The sequence below is a fragment of the Callorhinchus milii genome, unplaced genomic scaffold (genome assembly GCF_018977255.1).
Source record: "Callorhinchus milii isolate IMCB2004 unplaced genomic scaffold, IMCB_Cmil_1.0 Scaffold5, whole genome shotgun sequence".
NCBI lineage: Eukaryota > Metazoa > Chordata > Chondrichthyes > Chimaeriformes > Callorhinchidae > Callorhinchus > Callorhinchus milii.
The window spans coordinates 28,465,479-28,483,876 of record NW_024704746.1 but is presented as its reverse complement, the minus strand read 5'-3'; the positions used below and the strand labels follow the sequence as shown (position 1 = coordinate 28,483,876).

The window sequence follows — 18,398 nt, the reverse complement described above, 5'->3', positions numbered from 1 at the left end:
CCTCCCGACGTGAAAAGCGCTATATCAAATACAAAGATTATTATTATTATTAAGAGGAAGGGGGAGGGGGAGAACTGGAGAGGGAAATACAAGTAAAAGTAGACTATTTTATTTTGTTAAAAACAATGTTATATAAAATCATGAAAAAAGTAAAATGTACTAAACTGCATCAAAATTTGCATTGCCCAGTGATATTTGTACACAAGATCCTTGTTGTAACTGTAAGTGCTCTTTCCTCTTAATTTTCAGGTTCAAAACCCTAGAGCACATTTCTTTTCCCATGCTTCAGGTATCCAGGGCTTGGTTCTGACCATGGAGGAATAGCACTAGCATCAGAAAATGAAACAACAATATATGTAGAAGGCAAAAGCATTGGGACAATGCCTTAAAAGTACCTGTAGTGTCTTTGGAACATTTCTACCAATAAGAGTTCAATGTCGGACCAAATACATTTGGATGGATTCAAATGAAACAAATGACATCTGAAAGAGGAATAAAGAATGAAAAATCCATACAGCATTCCACAGTTTATGTATTCGACAGCAGTTTTAACAGCTAACATTGTTTTACAACGAAACTTTAGTTAAAAGGTCTGTTTTACCGGAGATTTGATTTTCCATGAACAGATTGAAAAAAACTTCAAAGAAACAAACCATTAAAAAGAACTGCCTGAAGATTTGATGAAAAGATAACTACTTTTTTTAAAACAAGTTGTATTTATTGCAATGATAAAGTTAGCGTTGTTAGTTCAATAAAAAAAAGTGAATACCAGGGTTGGTCTGGCACTAAAAATCCGAGATGTATTCAATACATGTGCCCTTCTTCTTATTGCTGTTGTGTCATGCATTGATGTGTCAGCGTTCGTGTAGTGTTTCATATTGCAGTTACGCTTTTTTTTATAAAACGATGGTGACGTTCAAATTGCCCTTTTGACTACTTAATTTTCTTGGGACTAAATGGAATGCAAACGTGTTTGAGAAGTAGGACTGTTGGCAAATGTTCAGCTCTGACGATTCTAAAAGGGATGAGAAAAAAAAAACGGCAGTGTTCAACAGTATTAAAAACAGGTTAAAAAGAATGCACATAAAAAGCTGGGACGGCAACAAATTTTAATAAGCAGTTTATGAATGCACCGGAGCCATGGACCCAGGCACTAATGTTGACATGCCTTCTGTGACCATCTATTGAACATCTCTCAATTGAATTACTGTGTTGTACAAAGATTATACACACACCAGTAGCGTCTTGATTCTTCTAATAAAACGCATCCTCCACACACCACAGGGTAAGATTCACCCATATGTGGGCTGATGGGAATTCCCACCAGTCCATATCCAGATGAACCTGATCGTTTCGTGCATGGAAGTTGTGATAATGAAGTAGAATGCTTTGCAATCGCAGAGAATTAGTCAGTGAAAATTTGAGTTTGATATGGTAATATTTGTTAGTGTACATGCCTGCATTGTCCAATGTTATTGGAGGAACAGTTACAAGTGCCCTATAAAGTTCTTCAGGGTAAAGTGTGGTTGGTTTTAAATGCAGTCTCAGAAGAAGGTGCACCACTTGTTCAGCTGTTAGTCACTCGTAGACTTTTGTACCTTTAGTGCGAAACACATTTGTACATAAAATCTTTGTACTATATGGTTTCTAAGTTATTTTTGGTGGTTTGCTCAGTAGTGTAGATTTTTCAGTTTTGGACAAGCTTACTGTACCAGTACATTGAATCAACATGATGAAAACATTTCTCAATGAAAATAAATGATTACTTTGCATTCTCTTGTGATTCCTTTCATTTTGTTCTTGTAATTACCCCCCCCCCCCCCCCCCCCCCACCTGGGAAATCCACCAAGTCTCTTTCTGAAATTTACCAGTTTTTTGTATTGTACTACATCTAACAATCTGTCCTGTTTTAAAACAACTCATTTCGGGGCAGATATGGTGTCACTGGAGTTAATTCATTTTGAATCAAACTCAACATTATAATGGAATCAAACAATTTGGAAAATTTAAGGTCAAAGACTGGGAAGACATTTGTAGGTTACTTTTAGTAGTTTCTGAACAGTCGTCAGAAATGACATTCTTTCCCCGTTTATTCAAAAGGTACCAGAAATATTGCAGTATAATGGACGAAAAATAGGCAAGCATTCTGCAACAGTAAAATCAATGATTAGAATAACGTAGTTTTAGAAGATGTGGTCAGACTGAATCCGAATCCAATTGTATGATTACGTGGAGGGTGCAAGAGCATAATGCTTGAGCAGGTATTAAATGAACACCCTGTTGCTGCGAGATATTTCTGGGACATGAATTCCCAATTGGAAGGTGGAGTTATAAGCATTGGGGTCTAAACTCTGGCAATGTCTAATTGCTTTAATGAGGAAACAGAGTGGGTACTCCAATTGGCAACTTGAAGTCCAGGATTGTGATTCAGGGGAACACAGGTCCAAAAGTGACTCACATTCTATAAACCAGTAACTCGAATCAAAAGCTACAATTAGATTAGATTTTCAGTCTGACATTTGTACATTTGCAAGGTTATTCATTAACAAGACCTATAATGTCCTCGAACATCCCAGTTACTCTTACCTGAAACAATTCCATTGGGTCAATGTTGTTTTGAAGTTCAGAATGCACAAGTCATTCATTGTAACCAGCAAGCACAAAATTGTGGTAAATACTATTTATTTCAGAATTACAGCAGAATTATATGGAAAAAGGCACCATGAAACTATACAAATACAATACAAAATCCTTCTAAATGGATTTAAGTTCTCAAATATACAACATTATTTTTCAGTCAAGCACTTTCTCATAAAATAACACCAAGATAAGAAAATTCTAACATTTTAAGTTCAAACTGTGACGTATACTAGAAACTGTAGTGAAATGATTTGGTGTTTCAGTGTATGTAACATAGATATGAAAGTACATTTCAATCAGTGTTTCAGTCAACGTTACATCTTTAAACCAACAAGTCTGTTTTCATGCCCAATAAAATAGCTGCAGCAAACTGAAGTCTTTTGAATACACATTTTTGAAAAGTTTTAAAACTGGAATTTCCTTTTAATGTAATGCAAGTTTGTTGAGAAAATTCTGCTTTTGTTAAGTCAATTATATTTGATGTTTTTTTTCTTCTTCTACGTTAAGACCATGACAATTTACACTCAACTCAAATGCCAACCACAAAATAGTGCTCCACCTTTAGTACCTCATTACCAATGAATGAATAATCTTAACTGATCTGAATTTAATCTAATACACAATATTGACTTATAACACTGAATCCTACTCCCTTTTCTCAGTCTGCTACAGAAAAGTACAAGGCAGCTTACTGCATTGAGTCTCAATGCAACAAACCAAAGCAGCAATTTTAAATTATATTCAAAGAGAAATAAATCAACACTACTTGCAAAAGATGTATGGAATTTTATTGATGTCACTTAATGATTTTTATGGAATCCTGCACTAGATCACAGTAATAAAAACTTAGCAAAATGTATTCATTACAGCTTGTCCTTTTTGAAGTACGCTTCACTGGTCCATCATTTTGTGCCTTCTGCGCATAATCTGTAAAAAGTCAGGTGATCCCTCAGTGATTTCCTAAATCAAAAAAAGAAGTGTTCAAGGTAATGACACTATACTAATGACTGTTTCCTTCATCAAAAGATTCCACTCCTGAGTCACAACCAGCAGCATTCAGTTTTTCTTGTCTCCGCTTCATGATTTCTTCCAGCTCTGAAGTCCCACGTTTATCCTGAAAGAAGTTAATTCAAAAACAAACTATGAGCTTGGACAAACAGTGCTATTGTGCACATTCTGTGTGTGTGGGGGGGGGGAGAGAAGGAAAGGGAAGGATGGAAAGAAATGGGGAGAACCGTGTTATGTTCAGTCTTTCATAAATGGACTTGAGTTTGTCAATGGATTTGTTCCACTTGTGTTATAGTTTCTATTCAATGTTATTTCTATTTAGTGGAAGTTTTACATTCCACACCTGTATTTACATATCTGTATTTAACCTTGCATTAATTTTCTCCACACTTCAACACTGAAACAAATTTAAAGGAAATTTCCACAGCAGTTGCCAATTTAGCACAAGTATGACTGAACTGAACAGCTTGGTTCTCCATCTACAACGTTACTTACAAGTCTCTCGTTGATTATTTCAAGGCTGAAAAATGATTCCAGCCTTATGGTGACTGCAGGCATTTAAAAAGATCTTTTAGGTGAATAGCTTGTGAAACCTCAAAACATACTTGACATTTCTAAGCATTTAGTGTCCAAGGAAACAATTCAGATACAGGCTTATCTGAATTGAAATGGCTGTATTGAATGGAAAAACTTAAGTCACCATAAACTAAACCCATTTCTAATAAGAATGAATAAATGGATGAAACAGTCAATTGCAGGAACATTTTACCTCCAATGCTGAATGCTTCCTATCGTAAAAATACAGGTTACTTTTCTTAAAATCGGAAGCTTAAAAAACTATCCACCAGAACAATGGTTGAAATCACTTAGGAATTAATATTCAGTGTAGATTTTTGCTAAGATTCAAAATATTTCATTGCATCTGTGAAACAAATGACCAGTGGAACTAGCCTTAACCAGATGACTACTCTCATACACCTCCCTACCTAGTTAGTTGGCAAAGTCATTCATCAAACCTTAATGTACTAACCTTGCTCAGCACATTTAACTTCCTTTTGAAATTAGGCTTGATTTAAGTGCAAAATGCTTCCAAAAGAATTTTTTTTATCAGCAAATTTTATACATTTCTAAAATCTGGAATTATAGAAATTTGCCAGTTGTATATCACACGAATCATTATATAACACCAAAGAAAAATAAAGCTTACAAAGAATGTTACTCTTCACAGAATTTTTAATTCAAATGATTTTCTGTGTCATGCACTATGTGCTTGGCACTTGAGATTCAGTGAAAAATCCTGAAAGAATAAATGTGAATTCTATAAATATTCCTGCAATTACTCGTTTTAAAATTGCTTTGAACAATCCTGTAGTACACTATAACTAAATTTAATCCTCAATACAACAAATTGATCATTAGACAGTTTATTTTTTTGCAATTAGTTCAAATTTCTTATATCTAAAAAAATATGCAATATACAGAAATAATCTAATTGTGCCTACAAGTATCTTCCTATGATGTTAGTATCGTATTGCTATTTCCTGTGTTAAACAAGAGCAACATTTCTGCCTTGAGTGCATCATCATTAATAAGTATACTGCTGCGTGAGGAATGCAGCAATGAAAAAGTGAACATGCTGATTTAGAAATAACCAAGTTGACTTTCTTTATTTGGATCACTATCTTTCCCAGCATTTTTCCTCAAACAACATTATTTTGCTAAAAAAAAATTAAGAATTGATAAGTCAGAAGAAAAAATTACTTTGAGGCCTTTTTGTGCTCATTCAATATTCGACTAGCAAAGGCTTCCATAATAGTCGGAGTTATGAATTGGGTTTAGGTCACATGTATCAAAACTCTTGATATTTGGAGGAAAAATACACACATTTTTGCTTTGAAGGATAAGCCAAATGCTGTTTGATCAAGATTAGAACTAAAACACCCAAGGCAAAATCGGCTCTTCAAAGGGAACGTTTTGTAGGCTGTGATGGTGAGGGGAAAGAGGTAAATGCATGTGGTGGAGGGGCAGTCATTAATCCTTTGAGTACTGACATACCATTACATTTCAGAAATCATTTCTATATCACAAAATCTTAAAAAGTTTGCTTGCTGTAAATTTCTGGAACCACTTGCCATATGATGGTTTCAGGAAATATAGCACCACCAAATCATTCATTTTGTAGTATTCAAGGATTAACACATCGTGGTAAATGTTTGCTTTTGGTGCAGAACAACCAGTGCAGTACTCAAAGGCTAATCTTTTTTCTTTTTGTTGGTTTAGCGAGGCTGCATTTCAGAATCCAATGTACAGATTATATCGATATAAGAGAAATATCAAATATCAAACTCAACATACATTTTAAACATACCAAAACCATTTATTAAAATTCAAAATCAAATTGAAATTTGGCACTTTTGGCATTTAATCCAGCCTGCTTGGACCTACAAAAGGGCGCTCAAAGTTGTCATTTAAGAGAGAAAGTTAGGTGTAACCTTACTGTTACTTAAACTTGAATAGCAAGTGAAAGTCAGGACCCATGGAGTCAGCAAAGCACCTGCAAGTAGGAAAACAGCAAGAAACCACAAGCAAGCCAACACAACCCAGCCCAAACCAGAGAGTTTTTAAGCAGTTCATCATTACATGCACAATTACTAACAGATTTAAGTCTTAAATATTATTAATTTCATACAACAAGCATATTTGACAAAACAAAATAATCCTATAAAGGGCAACTTATAAAAAGTATAGGGTGACCAAAAAGTCCTGATACCATTACAATGTCTAATGAGTCTTACAGGAATGATTTTGTTTGGATAATAGGGTAATTATTATGACTTTTTGATCACCCTGTATTAACTATTTTTTGTATGGCAGTAGATGAGGCAGTTGGAACAGAGTGATAAGGGAAAACTGCCTCCTTTTGAAAAATGTTCTCTCTGTCTCATTCTTCCTTTCCATGTTCCACCTCCAGCAGAGGAAGTCAGCTAACCTGCTTTCAGGCCTTGGCGAATGCCACAACAAAACTAGCAACAACAACAACATAATAGTTATATTATATAGTGTCCCTCACCAGGATAGCTCCCCAGAGCACTTGAGCGCTTAGCTACCAGGAAGTGCACAACTGGAACCTGTACATCACTGGGGTTGGCATCTCCAGGTTAGGGATATGAATGCACAAATTTGAAGTACCACATATTGAAGGTTCATTGTATAATACAATCCTACCAGTAACATTTCTGTGTTTTTTTAAATCAGGACTTTTAAACATTTGCTTCAATGACAAACCCCACATGGCAAACCCCACATATTCCTGCAGGTTTGGAATAAACGGATATAGCCTCAAACAGAATTTGGTCAAGGTGATTTATAAGAGTTAAAATTCCTATTAAAGTGGCAATGAATCACAGCAATCATTCTTACCAATAGAAACCAAAGCAGAAATCAAAACCTTTCATCCAAATTGAATAATAGACCTCGAAAATGCAACACAGTTGAGGTAGAATCTGGTGGTGGCTATCTATCTAGCTAATGCTAGATAGTGGACTGGGCATAGAAAATAATCGTTTGATCTTTCTTAATAAAACTAGAGAGGCATAGATGACAAAGCTCCTTAACGTCATTTCATACCATCCTTTGAGAATACCTACCTACCATCATCTCATAGAGCCTTTTGCTCAGCAGACCTTTTTCACACTACTTTTGTAAATTGCAATAATAATAATAAGAATAATAATTCTTTCATTTGATATAGCGCTTTTCACGTCGGAAGGACGTCCCAAAGCGCTTCACAGAACACACTGTAAAGTGAATTGACTGTATATTTGTGGGCGAACGCGGCAGCCAATTGCGCACAGCAATGTTCCACAAACAGTCGTAGATTGAAAATGACCAATTTATTATTGTTTTTGGTTTTGGAGGGATTATTATTAGGCTCTGTGTGGAGTAAGGAAACTTGCCCAAGGTTTCGCCCTCTGCCTGGAATTGAACTCAGGTCTCTCACTTGCAAAGTGAGTGCTCTAACCACTGAGCTACAGGACTCCACAATAAGGTGTTCCACAAAAAAAATCTCAAATTAGCTTTTGATGTTCACAAACTTAAGTCGCAGTAAGTACATCAAATCCCATTTGTGAATATTCTCCCCAGTGTATGTCGATGACTTGGCTATCCAAATGAAATACATTTTGAAGTTTCTTATTGCAATGTCAGTCCTGTGTAGAACTGCACCTAAAAACTTTTATAATTTCATACGAGTGCATATGTCTTCACTCTGATAATTCCAGCTGTTGTGACCAGTAAAACAATTAGCAAAACTGACAGAATTTTTATTTTTATTTAAAATTAATTAGCACTTCCCCATCACAATATGCTCCAGCAGCAATCTTAATGTTACATTAGTCTGAAGAAGGAAGAAAATATTACCTCTAATGCAGCCTTCTGTACTGTAACCTGACTATAAACCCGAGCACCATCTTCAGGGCAAACGGTCTTGAGCTCGTCCTTGTTTAGAGAGAAAAGCTGTGCTCCTGTGAGTACTCCCAGACTGTTCACCGTACTGCAAGAGAGAGAAATCAGAACATTAGGAAATTGTTCTGTATAGCAAGCATGCTAGTGAAAGTAAAGGTGTTGAGATCTGCCATGCAGCGATTCTTAGGCAACAAGCACCAGAACACGAGACTCATTTGACTGTACTATTGCCTCAGGCCTTCTGTAATGCAGCAAACGTACACTCATGCACAAGTACACTTGACATCCTTGAAAAGGGAATTTCAGTTTAGCTTCAAGGATTTAAGTACAAAATGTAGATTGTGTGCCAGGTAACTGTAAAATATTGATTCACAAATCTTCCCATTTACTCAGTGAAACCCTTTCATTCCAGTAATCTAATAATGAAGCAGATGTGCCGGAACTATTTGAAAAGAGAAGGGAGTTTCTGCTGGTGTCGTGGCTGACAATTCTCCAGATAAAATTGGTCACTCACTTCATGGCTGTTTATTGGTCAATGTTTTGTGCAAAATTGGCTGCTGCATTCACCTCCAAAATAGACTTTACAATAAATCCTGTGAAGCACTTTGAAACATCCTGCCAATGGCACTATATCAAATATAATATTATAATCAGATCAAGGGATTCCCTTGATCACAAACGTTGATTGTCACAATTGGAGTGTATTTTACCTCCCAGGCTCCAGACTGATTCAAAAGACAGAAAGAAAAAAGTCTAGCTGCTGAAAATAAGCCACAGAAGAATACCTGCAATAGTTTTCTTTATCTACAATGTATTGACTTCCTACTAAGCTATTTCCATTCCAATAGGCCTCAGGGAAAGCTAGAACAACTAGTTTTGAAAAGCTTTGTGATATTTCATTTAGTTTAATACAGGTAACAATAATAACTCTTGCAGTTGATCCTCCAGGCTAAAATCTTCACCTTGCTGCAAGAAAGATATTGATTATGAAAGCCTTTTGGATCACGTCTTTCTTGTATAATTTACCAGAAAGTATACTTACACAGCATTGAATCCCTTAGCCAGAAGCCATTCCGTTACTTCTTCTGGAGATGATTCGTAGGAAACAGTAACTGTAGAACTGTTGCTCCGCACCACTTGGAACTTCTTCTGCGCAGCACTGCGTCCAATTGTAAGTCTATGCACCAGCTCATCCTGTACTTCTTCCATATGAGATTTCCTGCCTACAGGGCAAAGAGTGTACAAGTACAAATGAGTCTGTGTCCTGGCCAACAATCCTCCAAATCACTCCTTCGTTCACCTCGCAGCTGTGTTGGAGCTTTCTGGCACAAATGGCTGCTGAGTTCAGTCACTAAACTTGATAATACCGTGAATCGTTTCAAGAAGTTTTGATGTGATGAGGAGATTAAAATAAATTTAAGAAGCAAAGTTCTCGCTTTTTACGGTTATCTTAAAGGAATATTGCAATCTGAGGCTGCAAGTGGCTTGTCCACATGAGATGATTATACCAAATGAAACAATTATTATTATTACTACTACTAATTTGAATGAATGCATACAGGTACAAAATCAACTTACGATTGAGTGGGATCTGTCTGTCCTTCGGACTATCCCTTAGCGGACCATTACTTTCAACAGAGCTGCTGCTGTTCTGCCGGCTGATATTTCTGGAAGATCCTTTAGTTACACCACCTAAAAATGGAGATGCAACAGAGCCAGGCATATGTGCTGGAGCTGGGGTTGGTGGAGGCGAAGGAGCAGGAGGTACTGGATTGAGAGATCTTGGAACGTAATCTAACTTTTGTTTCTGTGGACAAAACAGATGTTTGTCAAAAATGTATTTGCGAAATATTGACCAACAAACAAATACCTCGTCTTAAACACTTTTTTAAAAAAATATTAGTGATTTATCAAAAAGTACTACAAAAGGCATAACCAGAATTAAAATAACCTGAAAGGGCAAAATGTTGACATTGATAAAAATAAAAATGTAGTTTCCAAAGGGCAAGAATTGATGTATTTGTATATTGGCCATTAAAACTCAGGTTACAATTTGGCCAACTATATGAGTAAAAGCCCTAGTGATACTCCATTAATATCGCTTTGCCTCAGGTATTATTGCAAATGCCTCTTGTATTTGCCCAATTCATAAGCAGACGACTTGGATGCAACATCGACTAATCTCTTAAAAAAAAGTTCAACTCAATTATTGTCATCGCAATGATGGGACAAGTGGTCTCCCTGGAATCAGAACCGAGATTGAACAATTTGCATCCTTAGTGGCACATCAGAGAAGAGAGTAGACTATCAAATTTCACCCTTAAAAACAACAAAAGCCAAATTGAAGGCAATTCTAACCGTAGACTAAAAAAAATCCTCTGAATAAAGAGTTCAGCCACATAGTAATCAGGTTATCACCCTAGAAGCATAAAGTTTTTTTTCAATACCAGATCAAAATTCCTAAACACATTAAAACCCAATTGCAGTGTCAAATCAAATCTTGATTAGTAGTTTTTTTCCCCCACTGCAACTTAAAAATTGTTATCAGGCCTTAGCTTATAGACATGGTCATCTCAAAATTGAGTACAGCAATTGTGTTTCTTTCTGTTGAGATTAAACTCTTGCTTTTATGGTATTCCCTCATTTCCTTCTTTCTTGGATGCCCTGATACCAAACAGCAAGCACCTGTTAGAACTTAAATACTAAGATATCATTCTCTATTGATGTGATGTTGTGCCGTTCACCCTGGACTAGGCGTGAATCATAGCCTGCAGACGCTCATGATGGTTCTTAAATTCTTTTTGATCGTTGCACAGAGCTTAAATCCAAAATATGCATGCTTTATAAGCAATTTCAAGGCAAAAAGAACTCGAAAGACAGGTGGTGAGTTAACCCATGCCAAACATAAACACACCTGCAGTCCGGATTAAGTGATTCATCCACATACAGAAAGGAATAGAATGCATTGCATACTTAATTGTATTTTTAAAAAAATGCAAGAAGGAAATTGTACAGCATATGGTAATATTTTAAGAAAATAGATCCCAGCCAAGCCACATCGCCTACGAGCACAGGTAGAACACACAATTTACCTTTGAAAGTTCTCCAAGTAATTGCTGTCAGCAAATGATTGAAGCAAATGAGAACCAGAAAAATAAAACAAAGGGATGAAGTGGAACAGAACCTGATAACCACATCAACATCTGTAGCATTGAGAAACCACAATGGTTCTCTTGGTTATCAGTAATGGTGGGAAACTCACAACAGAAAGGTTTGCTAACTATTAACTATCAATTAGCTTGCTGAAAAGCCTACTATTTAACACTAAAAGGTACACAAAACAGACAAGGAAATGTAAGACAACATGCTGAGTTTCAACGGTGAGTTGAAAGCAGATGATCAATTCAGACAGATTGATACGGGTTGCATAAAGAACCCTATAATGTTGTCTGGATAGTAAGGGTATTTGTAGGCCTAGAGAGAGAGCTAAATTATTTCACTGCCAAAATATTCATATCCTGAATCAAGATTGCACAAATCTATTGATTGATACAGTTGAAATCTGTCTTTAGACATTACTTGAAATATATAATTAATCTAGTGGCACCTAACAGTATCAATGTGGTAGCAGGAAACCTTCAAACTTAGCTTTACAAATGTAATTTGTTGGTCTTGCTGTTTCTAGGATACCACAGAGGTCAAGTTAAAGTTGAGTAAAGCACTGGATTTAGAAGAGAATATCATGTACAGTATTTCTACATGGACTTGATCCAATAACTATCCATTGGAGGTGATGGTACGTAGGAACCAGGAAAAATATAACAGGTGGAAAAAGTGATTATATGTGGAGAGAGAGTAGACAGCCACAGTGGGAGAGCGATCACCAGCAGAGATGCAATGGGCTTCCTTCTGTACTGAACAATGTATGATTCTAAGTGGAATTTGGCTATGAAGGATGGAGCCACACAGCACCAGATGAGACGAGTAAACTCTCTGCATGCCACTGACTGGGATTCAAACCAGTGATTGTCTAGTGCATAAACTGCAGCTCTATCCATAACTCCACCATTAGTGCTATTCTATTTTACTCAGTCAGTATATAAAGGTCCAGATCATGCACTTCAACTATTCACTGCAAATCACTGCAAACAATGTAAACACTGTCATACATCAAAAATCTTGGTCAATCATTCAATACATTTTCAATGCAATAGAAATTATAATATGGCACACTACAAGTTTCAAACAAAGTAGTCTAGGAGTGCAGGTGACATCAGTCACACATCAATACCATTGGCCTGGCTTCCTGCAGAAGTAAAAATTTATCCTATCTAGTTTTCTTCCTGCCACCATCCCCCCACCACCACACCAGATAGTGTCATTTACACTGCATGATTTGACTGGTCCAACTGCCTCCAGGTCTCACCCCCACAATTAAACTCAAAAGGACGAATGCAAAGATACCTCTTGTGGTGTAGACCCCACAAATCCTGCTTTACGTGTGTGAGGAATTCCATGTGGACCTATTGCTAACAGATTCCAAAATCAAATGATTCAAAAATACTGGACAACAATGTGTGCTACTGTTCTAGTGCAACATTTGGGAGTTGATATATGACATTTTCTTGCAGATTCAAAGTGGTAATTATCCTTGAATCCATTAAGAAACAGAGCATCTCTCATGCCTTGGTCTTAACAAAAGCCTCCATTAGCTTTGAAGATTATTTTACTTATTATTTTGACAATAATAATAATAATAATCCTTGCATTTGATATAGCGCTTTTCAAGTCGGGAGGACATCCCAAAGCGCTTCACAGAACACACTGTAAAGTGAATTGACTGTATATTTGTGGGCGAACGCGGCAGCCAATTGCGCACAGCAATGTCCCACAAACAGTCGTGGATTGAAAACGACCAATTTATTATTGTTTTTTTTGGTTTTGGAGGGATTATTATTAGGTGTGTGGAGTAAGGAAACTTGCCCAAGGTTTCGCCCTGACCTCCCTGGGATTGAACTCAGGTCTCTCGCTTGCAAAGCGAGTGCTCTACCCACTGAACTACAGGACTCCACGATATAGTCACTCAATCCACGACTGTTTGTAGGACACTGCTGTGCACAATTGCCCGCCGTGTTTCGCCCACACATATACAGTCAATTCACTTTACAGTATATTCTGTGAAGCGCTTTGAGACTTCGCAACAAAGTGATAAGGCGCTATATCAAATGCAGGGATTATTATTATTAACATAAAGCACCTCTCAGAATCAACTTTTAGTGTAAGAAAAACCCTTAAATTTTACCCCAATGTTGAAACTTCCTTTGCTCTCAAGCAATGATATGAATAATTACAGGTTTAAAGCATTAAAAATATATACTGTTAAAATCTGGAACGTCAATATCTTGTCCCAAAGATCACAATAAATTTGAAAAAACACTAAAGGGATGTGGTTTGTGAACAATTATACAATACCCTACAGCTCTAACCAGTTAACATAAACATATGACTTCAATAGCTATTCTAAAAATATACACGGTGAACTTTTTTTAAAAGATGTATTTGGTACTTGATACCGACATTAAATAGGGCAAATCGGAACTACACATAATAACAGGTTAAAGAAATCAGGCCAAAGGCTACAAGTTAAGAAAAGTAACTAGAAATAGCAGAGTTCTATAGAACTCTCCTAACGAAAAAGCAATTTAGGGTCAGATAAGAGATGGATAGATTGGATTTGGGGCAAATTCACTCTCTCGGGCAAACAATGGCCCTACCTTGAACAACTCAAATTCCTTCTTTGGCATTAGTAGCTGCTGAGACAGAATAAGAAAATTAAAGCAATTAATTACATACAGAAATGTTTTTTTAAGGAGAGAAACACACACACAGAAGAACATTTACCTGAATTGTCTGACTGTAGAGAGCTTCAGACCGTCCTTCTCCAGACTCATGAGGATCTTTCACTTCATCCAGAATATTGTTTGGCACATACCCAGACATTCCACTCTGGTTTCTCACTTTCCACCATTGTTTCTTATTGTCAATAATCTGCAACAAATCATAAAATCACATCAGTTACATGGTAGACTACAAGTTGGATTTTAACACACGTTAACACCACTAAGCAAGAAGCGATCAATAGAGCTAAGTAGAATTTTCCTTCAGGCTATTCATTCAGATACAACACAGATTTTCCAGTGCATTGGTGATGCAATCTGTGAAACGGAGTGTGCAAGCATCAATGACACATTGTGCAAGGGACACAAGTCCAGTTACAAAACAAAAAATTGGCAAAATAAAACGCTGTGCGTTATTGTACATAAGAATAGTCTTACCTCCAGTAAGTCATCTTTCATAACGGATAGCTCATTGCTGTTTCTTGCTACAAAATCATATTTTGATTTGGCAAGTCTCGGGGGATCCACTTTACCATAAGCTTCATAATTTCTTAAAAGATAAATTTAAAATATCACAAATTATTAAAGAAATAAAACGACACTAACAAGAGATATTTCAAGGATGTATTAAGCAGCTGCTTTCTCTGCCCTTAATTACTGTCCTAACAAAGAAATTTTAGGAATAAGAGATGTTAGGCACGAGTCCAACAGCTTCATAAACTTTCCTTATCCATCACCATATTTCCTATAATTCTTTCTCTATAGACACAGTTCCCTTGAACAATTTACACTGTTCTTTCTGACTCTCAAACTTCCTCATTATATCTCCGTCTACCTTTTCTCAGGATTGTAATTTGCATAGAACTAGCAGCCCGAACATATTATGTGATGCATTACCTAAACATAATCTGAATGGTGACGATCCTAAAATATTTTAAATAGCAAATACCTGGCCAATTCCTGAACATAAATTCACATATTCAAAGAACTTATAGAATCAAGACAGTAAAACAAGTACTAAAATTAAGTTTGGGGTGAATTAACTTTTTAAAATTCAATGCAACACCCAAACAAATTCAGATCGTCAAAACAAAACATCAGGTTGCATAATGTAAACTCATTGCTGCTGTTCCAAAGTGCTTGTTTAGCTTGTTATAAAGGATTTTTGTTAGCATTCAGAGCCACTGTAAAACCAAAAATATCCAAGTTAAATTTGACATTTTTGCTACTATATAAGTTATTTAAATCATCAAGTACTGTGGAAAGCGGTTTTGACTTTGTTGAGACAGAAACAAAGAATCAGAGTAATCAGACTCTGATGTAGCAGTGGAGAGAAGGAATAGTTCACATCAGAAATTACAGCACATCGAAACAATAGGATACAGGGATGCACTGAAAAAGGCACAATTTATACAAATGAGAAAACGGACAAGGCAAGAGATCTTAAATTTCAAATTCTAACAGTTTGATTCAGAAAACCACTCCAAATGAAAACTTGATCTGTGATCACCAGAAAGTTAGTAAGATGCTTCATGCAAAGTTGTAGGGGAATTTCAATAGCAATGCAAATTGAGTCATAAATGCAATTCTAAGACATTCATTTAGACTGCAATATAATCTAATTTAATTTACCTAAGGCATTTCTTGAATATTCCCCGAGGGACATAAGTGAGTTGGAGTCTTCTGAAAACTTGCAATTGGTTTAAAAGCATATTAAAATGTGTATTAAGATGGGGCAAGATTACTTATTGGTAGGGTTGAGTTCAGTATTCACAGAACACCACTGAATGGTACTAAATGTATATTTGGCGGCGGGGGGGGGGGGGGGGGTGAGAAAGGGAGGGGAAGGGAGATATTATGAATGCGATGACCTTCTGAGTCACAACATATTAACAACTACTACTTGCAGTTATATAACGTCCCTCACACAGAATAGCATTTCAGAGCGCTTAACTACGTGCTACATTCAAATATGATGGAATGGGACACATTCCGATCAAAGAGTTAGTCTTCTTAGTTTAGTCAGTCTTTTTGAGCAGATATTGAGCATAAATAAAGCAACAAATCCTATTTAGAGATTGCATCTCATTTGTTAGCCACGTCAATAGGAAAACAAATAGAGAGAGGTTAGTGTTGCAGGCTGAAAGGATTACAGGCAATTAAAAATTTATAGATTACTGTTACAGTGCAGCTAACAACCACATCACCACCACTTCAACAAGCATCCAAACACAAGGTTATAATATTCTAAATTAAAAAAATAAATAAATGAATCATCAGATTTTATTTAGTAGTTTGAAATATTTTCAAGAGAATGATCACAAGGGGAATGGAGGATAAGAAATCCTCACTTCTACATGGTTTAAACAAAGTCAGGACAGCTCTCCACAGCAACATGGGTATATTCCACCAAATGTTACCTATCTACATGTCGACTACTACTTTTCTGAAAGCCAGCTTTAGCTGTTCCTTGCTGCAGCGCAGATCGTCCCTTGCAAACTGACTTGTTGAATGCATACCCGTCAGCTGGAAAGTACTCCTGTGAAATCGCTTGCTGAAAGACAAAATGGAACATAACACTGGGATAAGCCTGAAAATAGCAATTCCAGTCGCAGATAATCATCAAGAGTTGTACTTTAACTTTAACACAGGATTTGCAATGAATGCCCTGGGAAATTGAATGCATTTCTGTGATTGATTCAAACGTTTCATTGTACTTCAGAATGTACTTGTGTGATAGAAGACCTGGACTCTTGGCAATAATTACAAAGACTTGTGTTCAAGCATGTGTTCCCAAGTATTTCACCTAATCACACGAGTTCCCTTGCACCAGAGATGAACTGGCCACAGCTTTAAAAAAAAATCCTTTAAGTAAGGATTAAATATCAGATGTACAAGGGCATCTTAGCCGCTATTACCAGCTAGTTAATCAGTGACAGAGCTGGAATGAATCTTACGTGTTGTGGCTTCACCCTACAAGTACAGTGCAGTGCAATAGAAATGTACAGTGTCACTACTAAACATTATTTCGTAAGTACTCTGCTGAAAATTAATTTTAGTGATAAAATGATGGATTGGTCTTTTAAAATGTAATCAGCTTGATGTTTTTACATTCTTGCTTCATTTGGCACCAAAATGTTCTTTAATTTAAATAAAGTATTTTCGGTTGGGTAATACTTTCCAGTTTCCCAAACAGATTGTTCAGGATTTAGCCCAATGCTCCGCTTAATCCAATAATACCTTTCTACTCAAGGGTTAATTATTGAATCCAGACTGCCTACTGTTCAAATCACTGATAGGAAAAGGCAGGGTTCGCTACAAGAACTGAGTTCTGGCTGACATCCCTTAAGTATACGTTTCTAATTGTGGACCGATCTCTTGACAAGGATTCTCTTTCAAACTCATTGTTAAACCACCAACAATGTTACATTAATTCACTCAGCCACTGGTAATCTATTACCACATAACAAAAAATTCAATTGAAATACTCATTATAGTTTTTGAAAAGCCACCATCAAGCTCCAGAGTAAGGGTATACAATGCAAATACATACCTCTTCACTCAATCTCCTCTGTTCTTCTTGCCTGCGTTGGTGCTCTGCGTTTGCCACAGACTCAGCTAAATTATTTAGCTCTTGTTCACGTGCTGTTCCCAGGAAAGATAACAATGGAGGCTCCCAGCCATTTCTAAAGCGAGGCATGTAGGGTGGAACAAACTGATCTTTGGGCCACTCTGATCTACAAGGAAAAGCATAACATAGAACATTCGCAAAGTAATCATAATGCAGTCTTTAGAGATTTTTACTGATTTACACACACTTTCATTTTTTGTTTATAGTTGTAGTGGAACAAATTAGGAACTAATGATAGGTTAAATTAATTGAGGGGACAAAGCCCCACTCCAATGCAGTGCTAGGGATGCGATGCATTGTTGGAGATGCTCAAGATGGACGAATGAGGATTCTAATGAACTTGCCTTGGTTTAGTCCATGTGTCACCTAAAGAAAACCAAACTTGTCTTTCTTCAGATAGGACGCATGCATTTAAAAAATCTATGGCATCTTTTGTCAAGAGTGGAGAGAGAACAGAACTACCCACTTCGGGTCCACCACTTGTTTGTATAACCTGCAACAGAACACAAAGTCAAAAAGTCGGAAATATAAACTGCACATAATCTTGTGTCAGCTGTACATCTAATGAATGTTCATAAATCAAACACAGTGTATCACTATTATTCAAAGGCTCACATTGCATTATGGTTAAACACATTAGTTACCTTAAATCATAGGTACACCTTTAAGCGAAAACCTGAAGTTGTAGGATTCATTGAAAATTACCACCAAACCATAATGATTGTTTAAAGACTGAACAGAATGTTCCATTTTGAACT

General features: G+C 36.5%; 2 protein-coding genes across 9 annotated transcripts in view; one reads left to right on the top strand and one right to left on the bottom strand.

The window, feature by feature from the left end:
- ptpro (protein tyrosine phosphatase receptor type O) overlaps positions 1–1,772 on the top strand; it is a 59,622-nt gene extending 57,850 nt beyond the window's left edge. The window contains exon 27 of the mRNA XM_007904181.2: positions 250–1,772. The gene's annotated coding sequence lies outside the window, so the exon portion shown is untranslated. The remainder of the gene's footprint in view (positions 1–249) is intronic.
- An 893-nt stretch (positions 1,773–2,665) lies between these two features.
- Positions 2,666–18,398, bottom strand: part of eps8a (epidermal growth factor receptor pathway substrate 8a) — a 68,128-nt gene continuing 52,395 nt past the window's right edge. For 6 of the 8 annotated variants that reach the window (XM_042334995.1, XM_042334999.1, XM_042334997.1 and 3 more), the window contains 9 exons: positions 17,985–18,133; positions 17,563–17,746; positions 16,430–16,563; positions 14,448–14,559; positions 14,014–14,160; positions 9,691–9,919; positions 9,155–9,335; positions 8,068–8,200; positions 2,666–3,754 (listed from right to left, as the gene is read on the bottom strand). In XM_042334995.1, the coding sequence (XP_042190929.1) occupies positions 3,641–3,754; positions 8,068–8,200; positions 9,155–9,335; positions 9,691–9,919; positions 14,014–14,160; positions 14,448–14,559; positions 16,430–16,563; positions 17,563–17,746; positions 17,985–18,133 (1,383 nt within the window). In that variant the 3' untranslated portion in view covers positions 2,666–3,640. The remainder of the gene's footprint in view (positions 3,755–8,067; positions 8,201–9,154; positions 9,336–9,690; positions 9,920–14,013; positions 14,161–14,447; positions 14,560–16,429; positions 16,564–17,562; positions 17,747–17,984; positions 18,134–18,398) is intronic. The other 2 variants (XM_042334996.1, XM_042335001.1) reach the window with 2 other exon arrangements.